Source organism: Stigmatopora nigra, chromosome 19 (genome assembly GCF_051989575.1).
Source record: "Stigmatopora nigra isolate UIUO_SnigA chromosome 19, RoL_Snig_1.1, whole genome shotgun sequence".
Taxonomy (NCBI): domain Eukaryota; kingdom Metazoa; phylum Chordata; class Actinopteri; order Syngnathiformes; family Syngnathidae; genus Stigmatopora; species Stigmatopora nigra.
This window is the reverse complement of record NC_135526.1, coordinates 3,147,005-3,169,465: the sequence shown is the minus strand read 5'-3', so window position 1 is coordinate 3,169,465 and position 22,461 is coordinate 3,147,005. Positions and strand designations below refer to the sequence as shown.

Here is a 22,461-nt window from a genome sequence, read left to right as displayed (position 1 = left end):
GTTTCAACATCTTTTGATAACAAAATCACTAAGAACTCGACTGTGTGGTTATCAAAGGGATGCAGTTTTCATCACCAATTGTGAATAACCACTCATTTGCAGGAGCAGAAAATGACATTCAGGCCAATGTTTAGTGATTTTTTTTAATGATCATTTGTCAAAGTCCTATTGATGCATAAAAAACATTGTGTACAAGAATAGTTATGTCCATTTATAAAGGGGAATAAAATATCAAACATGGAAAACATACCATTGCAGCAAATACAGTATACAACATTGAAAGGAATTTGTCTCATAATACTATACATAATGATGAATGTGACGGTCATGGCAGGACCGCACAGGATTGAGGCCTTGTTGGTTTTAATTCTATTTCCTTACCGTCTCTTGACTGCATGCACCAGAAAAACTATTATGTTTGCTTACAAATCCATCAGTTTTTGGGGGCGACGCCCACTTTTTGTTGTTGTTGTGAAACCCACTTGGAGTTTTATCAAAATGATCATAATTGGATTTGGGAGACGGAGGCAATGAACTCTATGGGAAGACTTTCTCGGACTTCTTGCATTTTTTTTCTGGCCCGTTGAAACGCCTCTAGGGGAAACAAATAGGTGTGTCATCAAAATGTTACATATTATAATATTTATAATGTGATAAAATGCAGGTTTTTTTACAGTTTCTCTTATTTTAATAGGAATCCTCTGCTTACCCATGGTGTTTAAAAGACTCTCATGATGACTGAATCCTTGGGCCTGGTCCAAAGTATTCTGATACTTTTTCCTTAAAGTGGTAGAATTTATGAAAGCCCTGAAAAAGATAAAAACAATTGAGTAAATAAAGTGAAAATGGAAAAGTTGATTTTAAAATTCTCCAAAATACCTGGATTGTTGTATGCAGTGAAGGTTAAACGTCACGCTGCCCGAAGTTTCCGTATGAAACCCAAAACGACTTAGCCTCTCGCCCTACATTTTTTGAGAAATTATTTGTATTACAATATGCATATTTTTGGTCTATATAGACATTTCTGAACCTACCTTAAAAGTCCCCGGTATCCTGACATAACTGAGGTCCTCCAGTTCTGGTGAACCGCCAGTGAAGAAGCGCCTTAATTTTGAGACAGTCTCCCCCATTTGAAAGGGTCTCCATGTGTGACATGTCAGTGTGTGTTTACCTGATAACCACACATGCACAAAATAACATTCATTAGTCTATACAACAGTCATAGCATGATTTTTGTTGACATATGGTAAGAAAAAAAATACCGGATTCAACGACAATACAGTCAAACGATGTGCATTTTAAAAATTCAGTCCTCTTATTAATGTACCAGGCGTGGATGGAAAGAGCAAATATCCATAGCCTTCATTTCGATATCGCTGCCACGAGTCCAGTGAGAGAACCTTGAAATACAACACGGGCCACTGGAGACTTGAGTCTGCAACAACAGAAAACACGATGGTTTGTATCCCTGCAAATTGCATGTGTACCGCTGAAATGTGTCCAACACTAACCTTCACTTTCTTTTTCACTCATGTAGAATGCCTCAAAGGTGAACGGGTATCCAAAATATGCCACATGGTCCTGTTGGAATAATTCCACAAAATGTCAGGATCATTGCTGTGGTTAAATGTGTTTACTAATTTGGCTAAAGACGTACCTTCCCTATTGATTTGGTACAAGAAGTGTGAGTGACTCCATAGTGGGACTGCGTTGGTAAACTTGACCAGTCTAGTTTATAAAAATAACCGTTATTTTAAGGCCTTGTGTTGGGAATGTTAAAAAGAATGGCAGCTTACTGTTTGCCAGCTCCATGATGAAGTGAACGTATAGGTTATCATATTCAAAACCCTTGGCAGACACTGGGTAGATACAGAGAAGAAGGAAAGGATTTGAATTCCAAATGGAGACATTTTGGAATTACATTGAAAAACAGACTGAGTCATTCTCACCAATTTCGCCGTTCATCAAATAGCGTAGAACACCTGAAGGAGGCTAAAAGAAAACAAGTTTCATTTTTAAAACTTAATGGCTAAAATTGTCATTTTTCAAAATGTTCCCAAATGATTCAAATAATATACCATTTCAAAGTCCTGTCCGACGAGGCTGTTTGGGAACTCCTTGTGCCTCACATAGAGCTGCAATTTAGACCAAAGTAAGTGTCTTAAATCAATTAAACCTTACACACCGTGATAGTTGTTTTAACTGAAAAACCCACATTGGGCAAGTACCAGCAATCATTCCAAAAAAATGTATATATACTATACTCACATCATTGTACAAGTGGTTTTCTCTATCCTCAGATTTCATGGTTAATGATACATTCTCAATGGTTAGATGCCAAATTTCTTTGATGGTCCCAGTAGTTGCTATCCTGCAAAAAAAATATAAACTACAAAATTGCCTCTCAAAACACAACTTCAAATCCGGAATTTTAATGAACTTGCCTGTAGGGCTCTTTGCCCTTGTTGAAGTCGGGTTTTACGATAATGGTTCCGTTGCCGTCTGTTTTTACGGTAAACAGCAAGAATTCATTCTGCTTTTGGCCCAACCTAAGATAAAAATAATATAAGACTAAAAAATGAATTTGTGGAGGAATTATGCAGAGATGCTTGGTTTTATGGCCTGTAAACTCACTTTTTAAAAAGAAAACATGACATTTTTGTGGGTGCAGTATGTCCCATTAGAAATGTATTGGGGACATTTTTGTTAAATTTTGGTGCTGTTTTTTTTGCCAAAAACTGACTGCTTTTGTGAAATGTATGCATCTATTAAAATCTTTTAAATTTAGTGTATGTGTGTGTGTGTGTTTTGGCCATTACCCTCCCTGAGGCCCCAGGTCTCCCATGATGTGCATTGTCTGCATGATGTTGTTCACCTCATGGCTGTTTCTTTTGAACTCATCACTCGGCTCCCAGTTAATTATCTTGGACTTGGAAAAACTGGAGTCCCTGGGAAACAGACAACAAATCTATCTTCTCTCAAACACACCTTAAATGTTCATGTAAGGCAGTGCTTCTCAATTATTTTCTGTTTGTTTAGGGTGGGGGGCGCCCCACTTTTTGAGAAGCACTGATGTAGAGGAACGAGAGGTGGTGAGTCACACACACATGGTTCGGCGATCCTGCCTTCTGTGTCGTACAGTGGACATCCGTTCAGCCAGGAAGGTTGGTTTTGACTTTGTTGTACTGAGTAAATCATTTCCTTGCTTTTTTCAAATAGAGGAAGAAAAATAAAGATGCACCAAGTTACAGATAAAAACTCTTTAGGGTTATTTCATTGCATGAGACAGCTATTGCAAACAAGTTCAATGAATGCCCTACAAAAGCTTTTAAAAAATGTAGCTCTCCATGGTCCTGAGACATTAACCTCTTCCTTTCAAAGGTCAATACAAAACTGTGTATTTTTTTAATTATCTTACTGAGTGGATGACAACCTACCAGCTGCTGAAGCGAACGAGAGTTGGTGTAACGATCATAATCCGTGTAGGTGAAAATCCTGCAGTTTCGCCGACTTTTGGCCTTAGTCAGGGCCACGACTTCTTTGTGGTACTGCCGGTCCAGTGGGCTCTGGCATGCCATCTCGTTTTGGAACAGTTCCATCTCATACTGCAAAGAGACAGATTTTCAGAACCACCATAGTCCTATACTTTTTTTTTTTTAATCATTACCTGACTGAAAAGCTTTTCTTGCCAGCTAACAATTGCAGCCTCCTCTGTATCACCTGGTTAGAAAAATGACATGGATTGATTACTTAAAGAATTCTGTGGCTACCACACATTGCACAAACATAAAAAAAAAAGTTCTCACCCAACTGGGCTCGTGATCTAAGAGGTACCATTTCAACGGCCTCGCCATCTTGCTGGGACAAAACCTGTTGCTGAAGTTGCTGGGAGAGAGTTGCTGTGGTGGTCACCCTCTCCAAGGACACTCTTAATTCACCATATTAAAAATACAGTGGTAGTTGAGATACAGGTTTAATTCCTTCCATGAGCACACTTGTAATTTCCATTATTAGTGCGTATCAACTTGCTTTTAACTTAATTTCTTGACACTAACATTTTGAGTGCAGCATGCAGAATGCAGACTGTATGCCAATGCTAATTCGAGAGTACAGGGTAATTTACGGTAAGTCAACCCACAGTTTAACTAGGAAATTGAAAATAATTCAACATCATTACGAACCTTATTCTCAGATTCTTGATATCATCAAGAGACCGGTAGACAGCCTCCCCGGTATCACTGTTAGACCAGTCTGACATGAGGGATTACGTACTAAACATTAGCAGCATGTAGCTCCTTAGATCGTACTCTGTTATATATTCTACAGTTCTCATTAGTACATCATCTAAATATCTAAACTATCCTCTCAAAATGACAGAGATCAATGCATTGCCCAAGATAAAAAAATATTAGCACAAGTGGTAAAGAGCCATGCACTGCTAATAGCTTTTAGTTGTTTCCATAGAGACAAGATGGTATCTTCTTCTGGTTATAATTACTACAAATTAGACCCAACACTGCCATCTATTGAATATTATTATGAGAACAGATCAATCCCGTTAAATTAGAAATTTGCTACGGGTTTTAACGATCCTTGTTGTAACATTGATGTTTATGTTTATATGCCCTTGAACGCACGTGCAGGTAATGTTTATCATGTAAAAACAACAACGACAACAACAACGAAGAAGAGTATGTGGGGCGGTTCTTCCTCTTGGCCTGGCCCAATGATACTCCTGGCGCGAGCTCTGTTTCTGTCATAGTTTTCTATCATAAATAAATAGAGAAAATCAAAAACATATGTCAACACAACCTAGCGTAGGACAATGTCGTCGTTTGTCACCGAAGTCCTCGTCAACTCTGGCAAACTGGAGAAAGAAAATCTGTCCAGTAAAATCAGCAAACTGTCGCGCAAGATCGAAGATACCAAGGTAATACCATGCTAGTTGAGCATGAGCTAACATGATGCTAAGTTGCAGAAAGTTCGAATGAGTAGTAACAAATGACGCTCACGTAAAAATACAATATATCAGTGGACGTTTGACCTCAAATATTATGACGATCCAACTGTAGACAATGTAATATCGTATTATTTGCATAACTAATAACATCTGAGGATTAAAAAAAATATTGTTGCATCAGAACTTTTCTCTGTATTGTAGGAAGAAGTATCTTACATGCTAAACAAGCGGTATAATGACTTACTACCGAGACTGGAAGTATCAGAGGAGCTCCTGGTACAGGTTGATGAGGTTTCCACAGAAATGGACACCCTTAAAAAATTCATGGAGACAGAGGTATGCTAAAATAATGGGATTTTAATAATTAGCTAACAAAAAAACCCACTAATCACTGTGTATATGTCCCACTGTTTTACACTCCAGATTCAACCAAATATCAATGATGCTGCAGTTGAGTATACAAAGTTGAAGCAGCAGCTGGAAAGGAATTCGCTTCTCATTTCACTCCTTGGACACTTAAGAGGAGTACGTAGCAAACTACACAAACCTAAATTCCAAAGGGTGCAGCCAAGTGGTTTCTCCAATGGGTTAAATGTCCATTTATAGTGATCGATCAATTCCAAAGAGTACAGCCAAGTGGTTTCTCCAATGGGTTAAATGTCCATTCATAGTGATCGATCAATTCCAAAGGGTACAGCCAAGTGGTTTCTCCAATGGGTTAAATGTCCATTTATAGTGATTGATCAAGTCAAATGCAATGATGATGTGGAAAAGTACTGTTTGTGTTTCTCAGTTTCACTATGCAATGGAAAAAGCCAACAAATCGCTTTTGGAAAAGGGGTATGTTGATGCTGCCAACGAGCTTGAAAGGGTATGTATGTACATTGAATACTGTACAAAATATATAAATGCACTTTTCAACTCTATGTGGGCCTCTTAATGGAGATTGTTCAACAGAGGACATTGGTCAAAGTGTCTTTGGCTTTTTTTCCAGGCCAGGACATGCATGGAGTCCCTCAAAGCCTGGAAGGACACGGAGCTGCCACTCATCAACGCTCTCCGCTCAGAGTTGATCATGCAAAGGGAAAACCTTGTGTATCATCTGGGAGAAGAATGGAAGCAGCTCGTCGTCTGGAAATTACCTCCCTCAAAGGGTCAGGAAGAAAATAATAGTCTATTGTAGCGTTTGCAAACCGAGACAATAGAAAATGAATATATACATTTTTCTTTTTTTTTTACCAACAGTGCCTGAAGATGTAGCCTTCTTACTAAAAGTGGAGCTGTGTCTGAACCACAATTCTGCAAAGGAGAGTGTCCTGCAAGCGTTGGCTATCCAGAGAGACCTTCCATGCAAGATCAATTTTTTTTGTGAGAGCAAACAGCAACACTAATATTCATTTGTTCATTTTTTCTGAGCCGCTTGTGAGAATTCTAGTCGGGTTGAGCACCACTCTATTTTTGTATCAAACATGGTCCACACATTGCTTCCATGTGTTTTAGGTCAGGTGCTGCTGAAGTACATGTTGAAGCCTTTGGTACTCCACCCATCTCTGTCCGTGTCAGAGAGAAAGCAGCAGGGGGTAGGAGTTGTCCTGACCTTCAATCAGCTAAAGGGGTGTCACGTGGAGCATACCACTCCGTCACAGGTCTATCGTGAGGTGCTCAAGGTGCTCAAGGCGCTTCATGTAAACCTAGGTAAGTCAGGCTGGAAAAGATAACAGGTGAAAAAAACAGTTGAAGAACTTTTCGGAACTGATGGCCATTTTACTTAACTTCCTCCATACAAACCACTATTTAATCTGCTAATGCTAAATGTGCTTCAACTATTTCTTCTTCCCCAGACGTTGCGATTGGTGACAAAACGCTAACAACCATCTTGGGGGAGCAGATATGGGAGGAGCTTTCCAGCTGCATTATCCACGAGTGTCTGCTCCACTCCATTCCTACCAAGAGTAGCCAGCTGGAAAAATACGACAAAGTACACACATTGACCGCCCTGTTACTACACATTTAAGAGCCAACAAACAACTCTTCGTGTTTTTTTTTTTTTTTTAACAGGTGATCAAAGAGACCGAAGAGTTTGAGAAGGCTTTGGTGGAGATGAAGTTTCTCCAAAAGGAGTCCACAAACCTTTTGAAATACGCCCGAGATGTCAACTGTCACTTCGCCAATAAGAAAAGCCTGGACGTCATTGTCGTGGCACGCAAACTCATGTTGGCCCAAATGCACAGCACTGTCAAGGTATAGCACAATTCATGAAATGTAGCAATCTCTCTCCATCAAAGGCAGCCAATGAGCTACAGGGTGGATTTTTCATTTAGATAACACCAGAGTCCAAACTACGTCTCCCCAAGCTTCCTACTCCTGACAAGTTGCCACGTGTGAAGCAAGAAGTCCCCAGTGAGCAAGACAATTTGCCACGCGTCAAGCAGGAATCCCCCAGCGTGGAAATCAGCCCAATGTCCACCACGGACAACGACAGCCAGTTGTCGGCGTGGACCATGTGTCTGCCACCATGTCGCATTAGCGAGTCTGTGCAGAATCTGATGGAGCTGGCCCTCAATACACTGGAGGAGGCGATCAAAAGCTCCCCTCATTGGTGCGTTTACACCAGTTTAGACCTTCAACCGCAGTCATTCACCTCCTAAGAAAGAAATATTTGAATCAGATTGTCATTTAAAAAGGTAGTTAATCACGTATCTCCTTTTTTTTTTCCTCCACAGCGCGTCACAACTGTTTTTCACGGTCCGAAATATGTTCGAGTTCTTCTATGACGTTGTGCCAACGTACCACAAGTAAGACAGAAAAATGAATTGGGGGGCGGTATTTTGGTGATATTCGATTTATTTTTTTTAAGTCAAACCAATTTGTTTTTCCAGAAAAGATAAAATAGCCCTTTTTTTCCCCCATAGGGAGAACTTTCTTAAATTTCCCCACCTGGCTGCAATCCAGCACAATAACTGCATGTATCTGGCCCACCACTTCCTCACCCTTGGTCACTATTTTAGACCCCATCTGCCACAAGCATTCAACGAAGGACTCTTCACCTTTGTTGACATGGTGCCAGGATTCCGGAAATTAGGTATAATCTTCTTGAAATTCAAAGAAAACAAAAAAAAAACTGACTTTGTCTGTGTGTTATCTAGGAGCTCAGTGCTTTCTAAATCAGATGAACATCCAGAAAGGGGAACTGTTGGAGCGACTCTCCAGCGCTCACAACTTCTGCAACCTGGATGACGCCGACAACAATAAAGCGGCCAGCAAGGCCGTGAGGCAGGTGGGCCAAAGGGGACAGGAGCTTTCAGGTCTCTTACCTTTGTAACACTATGTCATACACTTGCTTGCCTGCAGGTGATCCACCAGTTGAAACAGCTGGGGACGGTGTGGCAGGACGTCCTACCACCCACCATCTACTGCAAAGCCATAGGCACCCTCCTTGACACAGCCATCACGGAAATAATTGCCAAAATTATGATGCTGGAGGTTTGTAGTGTAGTTCTGTTCAAATCCATCATATTTATCTATGTCGAATATCATGTTTAATGTAGAGCAAACATGGCCGCCATAATTGAGACATCACAAAATAGGGTCACCCCAATTATGATTTTTTTTCCTTTAGTGCATAGATTTTTACATTTTGATGCACTTTAAAAAAAAATAATTAAATAATTAATAAAGGTAAAATATGTAAGGCATTTTATGTTTGTCCAGGACATTTCTTCAGAGGATGGCGAACACCTGCATGTCCTCTGCCAGCGTATCATCAAGGAAGGCCCACTACTCTTCGTACCGCTTACTGACGATGACAAGAACAAGAAGTACCAGGAGGAAGTTCATCTCTATGTGAAGAAGTGGAATGCTCTCAAGGAACTAGACATGGTACTGCTTGCCAACCTCCTGGAGATTGTTGACAGGTACCACATTTCAAACGCTGGCAGATATACAATTGTATGTGAAATATCTTTTTAAGAAGAAATATGCAAATGTGTGTAACCCTGCTCTTTAGGTGGGCAGACAGTAAAGGTCCTCTGGCATTGGAGTTCACGAGCAAGGAGGTGAAGAGTTTAATTCGAGCTTTGTTCCAGAATACGGACAGAAGAGCCGTGGCTATGACCAAAATCAAATGAAAGTTAGCAGCATAGAAATCTTATCACAACCACCACCACCACCAATTCAAGACTGAAAAAAAACCCATGGACAGTTATGCCAAAAGTGCTTGTACATGATAATTCCCCTTGTGTGGTCAACAACAAAAAATGCTTTTTCTATGTAAAGTGTGAGCTAAATAAAAATGTTTTGCCAAACTAAAAACTGTGCTTTTCAATGTTTAAACCCAAAAAAAGACCACCACCCATGTCATCGACCAAAGCAGCCCCTTCTGGGAAGTGGGGGCTCGCCGTTTCAAGATGGAGAATTTCGAGATCATCGTTATCTTGGAGGGGATCGTGGAAGCATCGGGTTTGTACATTATCTACAAATTCAACGTTCACCTTTGGCGGTGAAGAACACAGTTATGAGGTTGATTAAATATAATTTCTCTTTGCTTTCTTAGGCATGACCTGCCAGGCCAGGACGTCCTACACGGAGGACGAGGTCCTGTGGGGCCACCGCTTTGAGTCGTGCATATCGTTGGAGAAAGGCGCCTTCCGTGTAGACTACAGCGCTTTCGACAAAACCTTTGAGGTTCAAATGTCGAAATTGAGTGAAAAAGAGCGAAGACAACAAGAACTAATGTGAGGCCATTGTGCATGTGTCATTACAGGATGCCTGTAAATAATATGAAAAGGTTCAATTATACAAGTTCAATTTTGAAAACATAAGTATAATTTCTCAAGTTCTATTCTTTCACTTGATCTGAATAAAATGCATGTGTTTGTGTGTTTTGTTTTAGTTCATAATATACACTTGTGTCACACAAGTCATATATATATATAAATCTAAAGTGATTTTATCAAATGAATGGATGCTTGTTTTGGTCAACGTTGTCATGTCTTTATTTGTTTTTATATACATAAATAACCTTGTTTGGCCCCTCGCCTTTGGCCCGTGTTGTTGTAATACCACTACTACTCGCAATGCAGCGCTGTCGCACCAAACGACAAAGTTTCTTTTAGCTTTCTCCGCTAAAGAAGCAGCATTCGTATCGAGCAGCATGATGGGCGCGCTGCCGCCATGTCACCTAGAGATAGAAAAGTAGTGCTTCTTTCTGCTTTAGGCATAGTTAGTTTAGCCCTTTATTTACTCCCCTCCTTTTTATACATTGTTGTAACTCTCGCCCTGTGTGGCGGTGCGTGTCTCCTGTGTCGCGGATCGCCGCTTCCCGCCCGATTAGGCCTCAATCCTCGCCCAGGACTGCGCGCCCAGACCGGCTACCTCCGCCGCTTTTGGGACTGGTGGGTGAGCGACGTGCCCGTCGTGTCCCGGTGGACAAACAAGCACGACGTCGGCAGACGTGAGCTACACAGATCGTCGCCAGGAGCTTTTAGTCAAAGACCGGCTGACGCTGCTGTATATCGCGGGGGGCACGTCGCCAGCGACACGAGTCTTTTTAGCCCCGGGGACTTTCTCATGGGGAGCTACATTGCCAAAGCGGAAAGTCCGCCCGGCGACTTCGGGAGGCCCAGACTGGTCCGGAACCCTCGGGATCAACTGCGAGAAAAGTTATCCAGACCCAACCATGCTGTCTACACCCCGAACCGACGGCTGTCATTTGCTGGGTATGTTCCGTTAAAGTACTGTGTGCTCGCCGGACCCTTTATTACTTACACGGGGTTCCGGTATATAACTGAATTCAAACCACAATAACTGTCCAGATAGGTATTTAGTCATCTGGTGTCCAAAGGCAAAACCCAGTCATGGGGTGTGCTCTCAGAAAAGTTTTAAGGCGCCCCCGCAGGACAAGGTATTGAATGATAAATTACTTGGGGAAAACAATATTTCAAAAGCACAACACTTGTATGTGAACTGGGTGGCTTGTGAATGAATGTTCAGTTTATTCTATGCCAACCCTCCCAGTTTAATGGAATCAATGTGTACTAAAAAGCCAAAGCGCTAACATCAATGCATTTTAAGTTTTTATAAGGACATTTGTTAAAACAATTCAAGGCAATAGAACACGGGTTCTCATTTATGATCATGAAACATGACGTACACAACAAATGTTTACCATTGCCATTTCATTTTGTCAGCGAGCCATCCGACACAACTGGGCATTTCAACATCACCCCCCAGCGGCACTACCCCCTGCAGCAGATGGGTACTTCTCCGATGGGGCTCGTGCCTGTCGCCAGTTGGGATGGCTTCAGGAAGAAGAGCATCCTCACTCCCCGGAATTCCCCCGCTGTCCGCAGTCCCGTCACTATGAAGATCGCCAGGCCTGACCAAAACAACCCAAGGTATGATTTATCAGTTGCCAGGGAGTAATTGTGTATTTATTTGTCTGACAGGGTTGATTTTGTTTTTGTTCTCAGTTTGGAGCGTCTGACTTACGCAGCTGCACCCGGGACCTCGGACGACCCCTGCTCCAGAGAGAGTGTCCTTAAGGTGTTGAAAGATAGCCGAAAACGCGAAGTCGAGGATGCGGATGGAATCTCTATTGCCGAGCATAAAAGCAAGAGAAGGTAAACAGACTAGAATTACATTTAAAACTCCCAGTCGAACATGTTCTCAATCCCTCGATTAGTTAAAACAACAAATGGGAAATAATCGCTTATTTTCTTTTTTTAACACATTTGTTTTTCAGGCGTAACGACAGTGGCGGAAGCGCTCACTCGGCTTTTGAGCCCCTTTTGCCCAATGGCGCGCCGTCACAATTGGTTCCTAAGTAAGTCTCAACACAACTCAATTTTACTTTCCATTGATGTCAAATTGATGTACATGATTTTCATCCTTCTTTAGACCGGGAACCCTAAAACGAGGGATTGTCTCAGTGGTGGAGGATTATACATTGAAAAGGTCCCGCACGTCATCCGTCAGCTCTGCCAGTGGAGTCCACTCCCCCGGAGGGACACTGGGTTCGAAGAGAAACCCCATCCAAAGCTCGTACAGTTCCACTCTGGGCCTATCGCAGGTAAACATTTGCGTTTTTTCATGCTATGTTAACTGCTGCAATGGCAGAGATCCAAAATGTTGACGGCACTAAACATCCAGTCTGTTTTGACTGGCAAGGGTGAATGAACGTTGATTCCAGTCAAAATCGACACCATATTTAGTGTATTTTTTAATCCATTCAAGCTTTTAACCATCTGCTTACATTGACAGTTTAAGAAGCCGTCTGCGCCAAGCTCGCCGATGTCCAGCCCAGCTTCATCTCGCTCTCAGACACCAGACACTGCTACCAAGAGGCAAAGGTTCGTCCGCACACTTAAGCATCTCCATTTAACTCCTACACTGTCGTAAGGGCGACGTACTGAACAAAAGCTTGCTTTTGCTTGGTTTTACCAGAGAGGATGACTACTTTTCTCCCAGCTCTGCATCATCGGTCCGATCAGAAAAGACCCCGTCGGACAAAGTAGCTCTCACTTGTAAGTCTGCACCATCTTTGCCCTAAAACCTTGTGAGAGTATATATTGCATTGACTGTGTGATTTACTTGAAGCCAAACAGACTCCAGTCCCAGTCACAAGTTCATCAAACTCTGCCGGTGGTAGTGGGAACAGAAAACGTAAGATCCAATTGGTGTGCAGCAACCGGGATGACCAAATCACACTGGTAAGCAAATGACCTGTATTTTGAAAGAACTGGAAAGAGTCTTAAAATGGTGTTTAGATTCTGGAATTCTCCATTTATTGCTCTGCAGCCCCCGCCGCCTGAGCTGGGATACAACATCACTGTGAAGGATCTGGATGAAGAAAAGAAGGCCGCCATCAACAAGATCCAGAAGGTCCTGGAGACACCCTGTGAGTTGACTTCAAATACATTAGGTGGGATTTACAGTGCGCATATTTTATTTTTTCTTTACCCAATGTTCATTGACACCATACATATTCAATAGCTCTGTCACAAGATAAACCATCTTAAAAGTTTTTGTCTGCTCCCTTAGCACTTGAACCCGAGAAGTCCACTGCACCAGTGTCCTCCACCACTCTCGCCTTGCCCACAATCTTAGCCCCTAAGAGCACCACTGCCACCTCCTCCACCCTCACCTTGAGTAGCCTCCTGGCTGCCCCTCTGCCCAAAACATCCAGCCCGGCCACCTTAGTCATCAACCTGGATCCTTCCCCAACCCCTGCAGTCTCAAACCCACTCTTGGAAGCTCTGAAGACAAAGGGTCCTGTGAATACCACTTCTGTTGCTAGCACCACTATAGGTACACTGTTAAAAACGTCAACGTTCTAAATTTTAAGCTAGCAAAGCTTTTCAAAGTGCAATTTTTTTAACCTATTGGCTTATTTTGTCCACAGTGTCTGCACCCGCATTGTCAGTACCGCCTCCAGTCTTAAACTTGGGAGCACAGACCACAACAGATTCTCCAAAGCCGCCACCCGTCTCTGAGGCTCAGCCCCCTTCAAGCAGTGTAGGCCAGCCCTCTGCCTTCACGCAGGTCTTGGGCCAGATTTCCAAACCCGCCAACAGCACCCCGTCGCTACCGGCGCCCAGCCCGTTCGGAATGTCCGGTCAGATTGGTCTTCCTGCCGTGTCCTCGGCTTCTAACCCCGCTCCGGTCACTAGCGCGTCGCTTAGTCCCGCCAATCCTTTGCTCCCGTCGGGGTTTAAACCCATATTTGCAGTTACCACCGCCACCTCATCCCCATTGGCGGTCACATCCGTGGAGAGCAAACCCCTAGTCCAAAATTTCCAGCCAATCTTTGGCTTTGCTCCGCCCCTTTCCACACCCTCAACCACCTCCACAGTTGTTTCTAGTTGCACGGGGGCTTCTTTTCCCCCACCCCCGTACCCAAGTTCTACCACAGCACCCATAAGTTCCTCGATATTCAGTACCACCACAAGCAGCAACGCCGGCGTGTCACTCTTCCCAGGAATGACCCCCACCGTGGCAGCCTCCACAGCTTCCGCCGCCAGTGTCACGCACCCTGCCGCTGTGCCGGCCCCAAAATCCATGTTTGGAAGCTGGTCGGCTCCATCCTCGGCGGCTAGCGCGAGCGCTACCTCCTCGGCAGCTCCTACAACGGGCTTTCCGTTTGGACCTATCGCCACCACAACTGCAGCGGCCCCGACCCCCGTGGCCGCCCCCGCCAGTAGCGCCTTCGCATTTGGAGCTGCGCAGCCAACCGCTCAAATCCCTGGCCAGAAGGTGTTTTCCTTTGGTCAGACTGCAGTCAGTCAGAACACGACAACGGCTTCGTTTGGAGGTTTTGCAATGGCGGCGGCCGCCTCTACCACCACCACCACCACGAACGCCGGCGCCACTACCACGACCCAATCCACTTTCGCCTTCGGTAAGCCCTCATTTCAGGCTCCGGCACCCCAGGCGACTTTCAGCTCCACGGCAGCCGCTCCTAAACCCTTTACCTTTGGTGCGAGCGTAGCGACGGCCGCGCCCACGTCCAATCCCGCCCCGACGCCATTTAACTTTGGGGGATCGTCGGCAGCCGCTCCCGGGGCCGCCACCGCGCCATCCAGCTTTATGACGCCCACCAAACCGGCATTCGGCAGCGGCTCGACCGGCTTCGCCTTTGGCGGCAGTGCCACACCTTCGGCGGCGCCCGGCTTCGGCCAGGCCGCTCAGACTCAGAGCGCGGCGCCGTCCTTTGCGTTTGGTGGCGCCGCTCCTCAGCAGACCCCCTCGGTCCCGGCGCCGGCAGCTTCCAGCGGGTTTAATTTTGGCGCTGCCGTTTCGCAACCGCAGTTCGGAATGCCCGTTGCCAATACTCCGGCGCCACAGATGGGGAGCTTCAATTTTGCTGCCGCCGGTGAGTCATCTATTGGGCATCACAGTGGCTCTATTCATACCTCTGCTGTTAATTTAAAGTTAGATTTTAATGTCACCTACTGTTTATTTTAAGGCAATTTGAAAAGATAGTAAAAAAAATTGTGAAATTTTCTGTTTGTCAATCTTAATCACAAGTATCATTTTGTGACTGTTTTTCAGCTACTTCCACTCCATCATTTTCTCCTGGGGCTTCCAGTCTGAGTCCCTTTGGAAGTCAGGGCTTCAATGCTGTTCCATATGGTAAAATCCAAATTACAAAAACCTCTGAAAGCAACTAATTTCATAAGTAAAGGTACAACTCTTTGTATTTCAAACATCCTCTGTCTTTTTAATCAGGCTCCCCGGCAACCCCCTCCTTCTCCATCGGGGCAAGCCCCAAACCGACCGGGGCACGGCAGAGACTGCAAGCAAGGAGGCAACACAACAGGAAGAAGTAACAGTGTCCTGACACAAACCATACCACGGTTTTTCGACATCTGGTCGTCTTGTTGACAAGGATGTGTGGAACCACATTCACTTGGGAAGAAGGAGGGGTAACGGAGTAGTTTTCTGATATCGTACCCCACCCCCCTTGTCGGACGTGATCTCGAGAAGAAAACGCTTTTATTTTTCTACGCAGACTGAAACGTGTGGAAGCGAACTCGTGAAGCCCGAAAAGTGACAGCGTAGGCGTGCGCAAACACATGGATTTACTACGTCAACGCCGTTAAGCCCAAGCAGCTCGCTTTTTTTTTTTTTAAATGTCGCATCCCCTTTTTGCAGCAATCTTTTTACATGTGTTCCTGGCTGTAAACATTCCCAAACGTCCTCCTGTGGTTACATTCCTTTTTAAAACGCAAACAATCCACATTATTTTTCTACAGTATAACGCAGCTAGCTGTGCAATGCTAAATTTGTGAAAACTGAGAAAGACGCATTGCTTTTGATTCAATGATGGCATCTTTTTACACTTTTTTTTTTAAAAGAGGTTACTCGGAATTCCTGAAAATTTGAATGCCTCACCACTACAATGGGTGACTGACACACCAAAGCAAAGTTTTTTTGACTTTAGTGCCAAACTACCTCTATTGAAAATGGGCACTGAGTAATTAATGATCTGCCTTGAAGAGTTTTTGTTCATTAGGCGGCTACTTAAGCTACTGATTTAGCCATTCATCATTATAAATTACGATTTTACCGGACAAATCCAAAACAGCGTCATGGAAGAAAAAAAAAGTTTAGCGTCTTTTTCATTATTCATTTACGCTGCTCCTGATTTGTTAATGATGGTTTAATAAAAAAAAATTCTTTGGATGTTCCAATGATTTCAAAACATGTTGTTGTGTGGATTTCTAATTGATTTCTTTTTATTAAGGGCTACACAAATGCATAAAAATAAATAAATAATAAAATAAAAATATATACACTAATTTTGTGTTTTTGCTAATGGCAAAAATGAATGGGAATTGGTGGCTAAATAACTGCATTTTCTCATCTAATTGGAAAAAAGTTAAAAGGCATAAAAACAACCACATTTAGAATTATTTTGGTGCAGGCATGTTTCCTTTGTTTTGGCTCCTCCTAAAAACAGGTTGAGTGAGAAATAGGACCAGGAAAGTTTCAGTTTGCTTCTCTCACTTGCGCTGTGGACTGGGACCATGCATACTCAGCTGGTGGGCGTGCTGCTGGGCTTTCTGGGTCTGCTGGGCACTGCCCTGATCTGCGGCCTACCCGCCTGGAAGGTGTCTGCGTTTGTGGGCTCTAGCATCGTGACGGCTCAAGTCTTCTGGGAAGGCTTGTGGATGAACTGCGTGATCCAGAGCACGGGCCATGCGCAGTGCAAGGCCTACGACTCTGTCTTGGCTCTTCCGCGAGACCTGCAGGCTTCCAGGGCGCTGGTGTGTATTGCCACTATCACGTTGGCTACTCGGAACGTCCTGATTGGCTCCCACTCGTATGTTAACGGCAATAGACGTCCCATTATTTGACGGGCGACCAATAATGGCCACTGACCGACAGTTGTGCCTCCCCCCAATACATTTTGACAGTTTTCAGACCATAGTTAGCTGGGATAGGCTCCAGCACCCCCTCATATTTTTAAATTGTCTAGGCATGATTGGTATAAATTAGCAATTTTAGTTAGCAGGTAGAAAATATAAAACTAATTGTTGAAAGGTTTTCTTGTAGGTGTGCGCGTCAGTGGGAGTAGGGGTGCTAGCTCTGGGCCTGAGCGTGCTGGGGGCCCGCGGAACGTCCTTCCTGCGCCACGATTGGCCCACCAAGAACAACGTGGGGCTGTCTGCGGGAGTGGTCTTCATCCTGGCAGGGGTCCTGTGCCTGATCCCCGTCAGCTTGTCGGCGCATGCCATCGTCACTGGGTTCTTTGACCCCTTGCCCTCTGAGGAGCGGCGCGGAGAACTGGGTGCTTCTATCTACGTGGGCTGGGCCTCGGGGGCGCTGCTGGTCATCGGGGGGGTCGTCGTGTGCTCTGTGTACGCGTGCTGACTTGGGGCTATCGCTTAGACTTTTTGGAAGTTGTTATAGCGTGGTAGTGAAGGAAAGCCACATGTGGCTCGAGAGCCACAGATGATTTTTTTTTTATATGACTTGTAAATAACAATCAAGTAGTTTAAGCTTGGCTTTGAATTGAAACGTTTTTAAGATCTTTTATTATGTATCTTTTGTGACTTTTAAAGATATTTTACTTTTTTTTCAATCAAGACAAGATTGAGTGTAGCAAAGTAACATTTGTCAAAGAGCCTAAAATGAATAAAAGGTCCTGTAAAGTCATTTTTATTCCATTTTTATCAGGTACTAGTACTACTTTCTACTATATTATACTTTAGAGCAGTGGTTTTCAAAGTGGGCGGTACCGCCCCCCGGGGGGCGGTGTGAACTTTCAGGGGGGCGCTGACGAATAAACAGGCGAATGGGGGGCGTTGAAATAGTGAAGGGGGCGATGGAGCAATTACAGTAAAATGTGACGTTGGTGTTTGTAGAAAGACCGGAAAAATTGATTGTCTGTAATAAAAAGTCGACAAAAAACAAGCTTTATTGAAACAAGAAACGTTGTCTGCTCGAGCGCTCACAAGCAGCGCGCATATACCGTATATCACTAATTGTCGCGAGTTTATCGTCGATGCAGGCGACTGGGGAAACCACCACCATCCAGTCAGCCGCAGAGGAGCACACAATAGCGCGCCGGCAACGCTTAACCACAGACGTATGCGCACAGCGACCGGCTTAATGCATCAGCTATCAATTTTTATGATTCCAGGTGAACTGCGCATTGGTCTATTAAAAGAAACGAAATTAGCGAATAATATCTGAGGCGCCTGTCTTCTATTTATTTAAGCTTCGTTCGTTGGAAAGGGGTAAAGAGGGGGGCGTTGGCATTTTGGTCCGGCGGTGAAGGGGGCGGTGGCCAAAAAAGTTTGAAAATCACTGCTTTAGAGCTTTTGAAAGAGATATACCAATCCGGAGATGTAACCCCTCTCATGGTCAGTTACCCCTCGCTCCCAATCAGTCACGTGAGTCACATCAATGGGTCGCCACAGTCCCTGGCCCTCCATTTGCGCCATCTCGCATTCCAAGGCCGCCTTGTAGTCCAGGTTGTCTTCATTACTCCGGGTGGTCATACAGACGAGCCCCCCTGTGGGCTCATGCAAGTCAGCATCCACAGTTTAAAAAGCAACAACAACGCCCTTAAAAAAAGCGTGCTCACCCTTCTTGGCGGCCATGCACAACTCGCGGATGACCTTCACCGGCACGTGACTCGCACTCAGACCGCCAACGATCATCACCACATCAAATTCATCTGCGGGGGGGAGGAGTTACACCTGAACCAAAATAATAAGTAGCACAAATATTGACGAATGGCTTACTTGGGGCGATGGGGAGCGATTGGTCGCCGAGCATGGCCAATTTGAGATCCCGGTAAAGCCCACTGTCTCTGGCGCACTGGAGCATGCCCTCGCTACCATCCACGCCCACAAAGTTTTGGAACCCATCTCGCTTCATCTTGTAGCACAAAAAAATGAAGACCTGTTAAAGTCAACCTGCAGGATTATACTTCAGATGACAACCCACCATCTGGGCCACCATGCCCGTACCACAGGCCACATCCAAAACCACTGCTGTTCTGTGATCGCCGCTGAAGTGGGCGGAGACTAGGGACGCTGCCAGTTCGGGTGCACGGTACTCAATAAGTTCCACGTCCTGTTGGTTGAACCCAGGAAAGTAGCAATTAGTCATCTTAATTGGCTTGATGTGATTGTTTCTTTATTAATATTTTACCCCAATACCACATTAACCCCTTCAGTCGCCATCAATGGCATGCAATGAGTTAAACAGTATTTTTTTTAGCAATTTTAGTGTTACTTGGCACTTTAACCTGTATGCATTTCTTTTCTTTTTTCTTTTTTTGATGCATTATGTGGGCGTCAAAGGTGTCCGTCTCTATTCTCCCTGTGATTGGCTGGCCACCAATTCAGGGTATCCCCCACTTTGTGCAAAAGAAAGTAAAAATCAACAAGCCCAGCATTCCAAAACATGTTTCATAGTTAGCGGCACATATAGAAAAGAAAACTTTAAACTCATTTTTGAAGATATTCTATGTTATATGAAAATATTCATCATAACTATGTAAACTAACTCTGAACGCTAATATTGGTGTATATATTTGGATGGAAAATGGTTACAGACGTTTTGTCCATTTGGACCGGGAGGACTGAATAAGTTGACAGTTTTTGCAAGTGCGCTTATGGTCAAGGACAACCTGCTCGTAGGTTTTGGCCCAGCGGTCGTAGAAGTGGATCTGGTCCGGCCTGGATGTGCTACTGTGTACGGATAAGATGACGTCCCTGGCCGTTTCAAACGTGCGCTCGCTCGCGGACATCGCTCCAACGCCTTTTATCAAGCAAGAAAAGACATCTAAATAAATATAAATCGCACATTTGGTCGTGTTGTGCTTACCTTAGCAAGACGGCAAAAAGGCTTGAGGTGTGTTGCGTCAGGTTCAATGCCGTCGATGTTTACAACTGTCTAAAACACCGTAGACCTAATGAGTAAAGAGATCTCTATTTCTTCATAAGAAAAAAACGTCATTGTATCCGCCGTATTGAATGTGTCAAACATTTTTTTTTAATAAATGTCAAACATTTTTTACTGTGCTTTCCTCAATGTACTTGCTTTCTTTTTTGTTACTTTTACGTTTTACTGTTCATTTTTTTTATTTGGCTGGTTTCAAAGCATGTAGGCAAAATAGTAACTAACACTTATTTGTGTCACATTGATAGTCAACTTCACTCCAACTTAGTAGTATAATGCAATCTATTTTGTCAAGAAAAAAAGTATTTTATTCATTTCCTAAACTTTATTGAACCGTTGGCATGGTGTAGTAGGCCTTCTATTTTATTTTATTTTTAGCAATTATAGACAGAAACTCTTTTTGGTCTGATTTTTGACAGTTATATAACATATTAATAACTTCTAAAAGGATAAAATACCTCACCAGTATTGATGACGACATGATATTTTCCCACAAATCTGGTTGTAAAGTGTTTATTCACACTATGCCCCTCCAGCTACAGCATTGCTTCATATTAGAGCTTTTGATAAAGATACACACAGCCAGACATGTAATCCTGCTCGTCGATCAAGTCACGCTGCCATGAAGTCACGTTGGTGACATCTACCTTCCGCCACAGTCCCTCGTCCTCCATTTGTTTCATCTCTTCTTCTAAAGCCTCCTTGTAGCTCCGGTTTTCGCCATCAGCCTTCCCGGTCATGCATATGAAGCCTCCTGTGGGGTCAAAATTTCACATCAGAGGTCACAAAGCGACACCCGGCGTCCAAAAAAAAAAAAGTGCGCACCCGCTTTGGCGGCCCGGCACAGCTCCCGGATAATCTTTGGCGGCAGATGACTGGCGCTCAGTGCGCCAGTAATAACCACGACGTCGTATTCATCTGCGATTGTAGGAAATCAACAGATAATCAATTCTTCCCACTGGATGGAATTAATTGAATAGGAGTACCTGAGGCAACAGGAATGGGCCTGTCTCCCATCAGGGCCTTTTTGACATCCTGGTACAGCCCACTTTGTCGGGCTCGTTGCAACATTCCGTCGCTTCCGTCCACGCCCACAAAGTGTTGGAATCCTTCTTTCTTCATCTGTGTCAAAGAATGGATGACTAAGACCCGACGGCGTTATCCGTTGACTCAAGTCAAAGACGGAGCCCACCATTTTGGCCACCATGCCCGTGCCGCAGGCGACGTCCAACACTGTCGCCGCTTGGCGGTCGCCACTGAAATGGGCAGAGACCTTGGCGGCTGCCTGTTTGTGAGCGCAGTACTCAACAAGATCGATATCCTATTGAACGGATAACACAAACACGTAAATAAATATATAGGAAGAGCCTCTGGTGGATATATTCTCCCAAAAACATAGGAACTGAATTGTGTTCTACCATTGTTTCTAAGAATGGCCCAGAAAATGTTGCAAATTGTCTTGATTAAAGATTTTTTGACTTTTTTTGGCATCCAACATGTATTTGAGGAACTAGATTTTGACAATCAAGCATTGAATTGTTCAAAAAGATGAAATTAGGGGCCATTCGTCAACTGGAAATGGCAGCCAAGAAAGAAGCTGACTTGTAGCGACTAGTGTTTTTCTTTTCAGTTGCATATGTTACGCCCACAGTTGTAATAAATTCCAGCCAGTAAATTAAAGAAATCTTGCATTACAACATTCTGCATTTGAGGAAGTTTTACATGTGACAACACACATGCCGGTAATGTAGTGTGCTTGTTTTTTTTTTTTAGACCTGTTCGTAAGTCTGGGCCCAACGGTCATAGAATTGCATCTTTTCCATTGTCGTGCCATCATCAGCCATGGACAATATGGCCTCTTTGGCCATTGCAAACGTGCGAGGATCTGAAGACGACATTGTGATCTGTACAGCAAACGAGAAGCAAAATGTGGTAAAATAGTGTGAAGGAAAAACCAAAATGACATTGATATTTTTTTGTAACAAGAAAGAGAACTTTGGAGATGTACTTACCTTGGCGAGCAAAACCAAGAGTGAGAGAGTGAGCTGTGGCAGTCAGTCAAGTTAAGGCCATATTAATGCAGATTGACTTGCATCGCTTGAAGGGGACACACCCAATGCCTCAAATGTCACACACTCCAAAAGACTACTTTACATTTCAATGTTTATGACTGTTTGGTCCATACAGTCCATATTGAACAGCATTTAAGTGCAAGTATGGGACATTGTGAGTGCAACTTTTTACCCTTTTTTGTGCAAATTGTAAGTAATAACCCAAGAAAATTGCGTGACAAAGCTTGATGAGTTGGAAGGAGGTAGGATTTTTTTTGTTTTTAATTGTTGACACCCCATTGGGTGTGTTCACAAAAATGATGAACAGGTAACCCCCACTAGGTGTGCATATTCTTTCTCGGAATTTCCATTTCCCAGCAGGGATCTATTGTGAACGTCATTGTTTGGTCTTGTCGATACTTACTTTTGCTCAAAAGTATGTAGACTATAAATACCACTAGTGGCAAAAGCATTAAGTAGTATTGTAGTGGTATCTGCAATGATATAGTAAAACAAAATTGACATCAATGG

The 22,461-nt window shown here is 43.8% G+C and overlaps 5 protein-coding genes across 6 annotated transcripts; 3 read left to right on the top strand and 2 right to left on the bottom strand.

Moving 5' to 3' along the window:
- Positions 1-162: 162 nt before the first annotated feature.
- On the bottom strand, positions 163-5,223 carry mks1 (MKS transition zone complex subunit 1). Its single transcript, XM_077740508.1, has 18 exons — positions 4,182-5,223; positions 3,807-3,928; positions 3,668-3,720; positions 3,438-3,605; positions 3,108-3,205; positions 2,820-2,948; positions 2,445-2,549; positions 2,269-2,371; positions 2,079-2,135; positions 1,950-1,992; positions 1,797-1,859; positions 1,658-1,728; positions 1,512-1,581; positions 1,328-1,435; positions 1,035-1,171; positions 880-962; positions 710-807; positions 163-594 (listed from the first exon to the last, which is right to left on the bottom strand). Exons 1-18 carry the CDS (start codon positions 4,256-4,258, stop codon positions 503-505), a joined length of 1,677 nt encoding a protein of 558 aa, XP_077596634.1. The 5' UTR covers positions 4,259-5,223; the 3' UTR covers positions 163-502.
- zw10 (zw10 kinetochore protein) lies at positions 4,552-9,271 on the top strand. The gene is made up of 16 exons (XM_077740505.1): positions 4,552-4,930; positions 5,162-5,296; positions 5,384-5,485; positions 5,754-5,831; positions 5,955-6,114; positions 6,206-6,328; positions 6,461-6,655; positions 6,802-6,938; positions 7,019-7,201; positions 7,282-7,559; positions 7,684-7,755; positions 7,873-8,042; positions 8,107-8,237; positions 8,312-8,443; positions 8,672-8,874; positions 8,967-9,271. The coding sequence occupies exons 1-16, from the start codon at positions 4,826-4,828 to the stop codon at positions 9,085-9,087; spliced, it is 2,325 nt and encodes a 774-aa protein (XP_077596631.1). The 5' UTR covers positions 4,552-4,825; the 3' UTR covers positions 9,088-9,271.
- An 812-nt stretch (positions 9,272-10,083) lies between these two features.
- pom121 (POM121 transmembrane nucleoporin) lies at positions 10,084-16,163 on the top strand. Of its 2 annotated transcripts, none has more exons than XM_077740495.1 (13): positions 10,084-10,677; positions 11,149-11,355; positions 11,431-11,580; positions 11,703-11,783; positions 11,858-12,029; positions 12,221-12,309; positions 12,404-12,483; positions 12,557-12,669; positions 12,758-12,857; positions 13,001-13,267; positions 13,362-14,831; positions 15,011-15,091; positions 15,188-16,163. In XM_077740495.1, the coding sequence occupies exons 1-13, from the start codon at positions 10,133-10,135 to the stop codon at positions 15,286-15,288; spliced, it is 3,456 nt and encodes a 1,151-aa protein (XP_077596621.1). In that variant the 5' UTR covers positions 10,084-10,132; the 3' UTR covers positions 15,289-16,163. The 2 variants fall into 2 exon arrangements, with proteins under 2 accessions (XP_077596621.1, XP_077596620.1); XM_077740494.1 differs by having other exon boundaries at positions 12,758-12,881.
- Positions 16,164-16,472: 309 nt separating this feature from the next.
- On the top strand, positions 16,473-17,620 carry LOC144212554 (claudin-4-like). Its single transcript, XM_077740522.1, has 2 exons — positions 16,473-16,728; positions 17,018-17,620. The coding sequence occupies exons 1-2, from the start codon at positions 16,489-16,491 to the stop codon at positions 17,333-17,335; spliced, it is 558 nt and encodes a 185-aa protein (XP_077596648.1). The 5' UTR covers positions 16,473-16,488; the 3' UTR covers positions 17,336-17,620.
- On the bottom strand, positions 17,477-21,920 carry mettl27 (methyltransferase like 27). The gene is made up of 13 exons (XM_077740509.1): positions 21,892-21,920; positions 21,655-21,783; positions 21,072-21,200; positions 20,866-21,001; positions 20,705-20,797; positions 20,527-20,633; positions 19,811-19,873; positions 19,608-19,739; positions 18,920-19,048; positions 18,715-18,850; positions 18,555-18,647; positions 18,287-18,482; positions 17,477-17,679 (listed from the first exon to the last, which is right to left on the bottom strand). Exons 2-13 carry the CDS (start codon positions 21,775-21,777, stop codon positions 17,673-17,675), a joined length of 1,344 nt encoding a protein of 447 aa, XP_077596635.1. The 5' UTR covers positions 21,778-21,783; positions 21,892-21,920; the 3' UTR covers positions 17,477-17,672.
- Between the last annotated feature and the right edge of the window lie 541 nt (positions 21,921-22,461).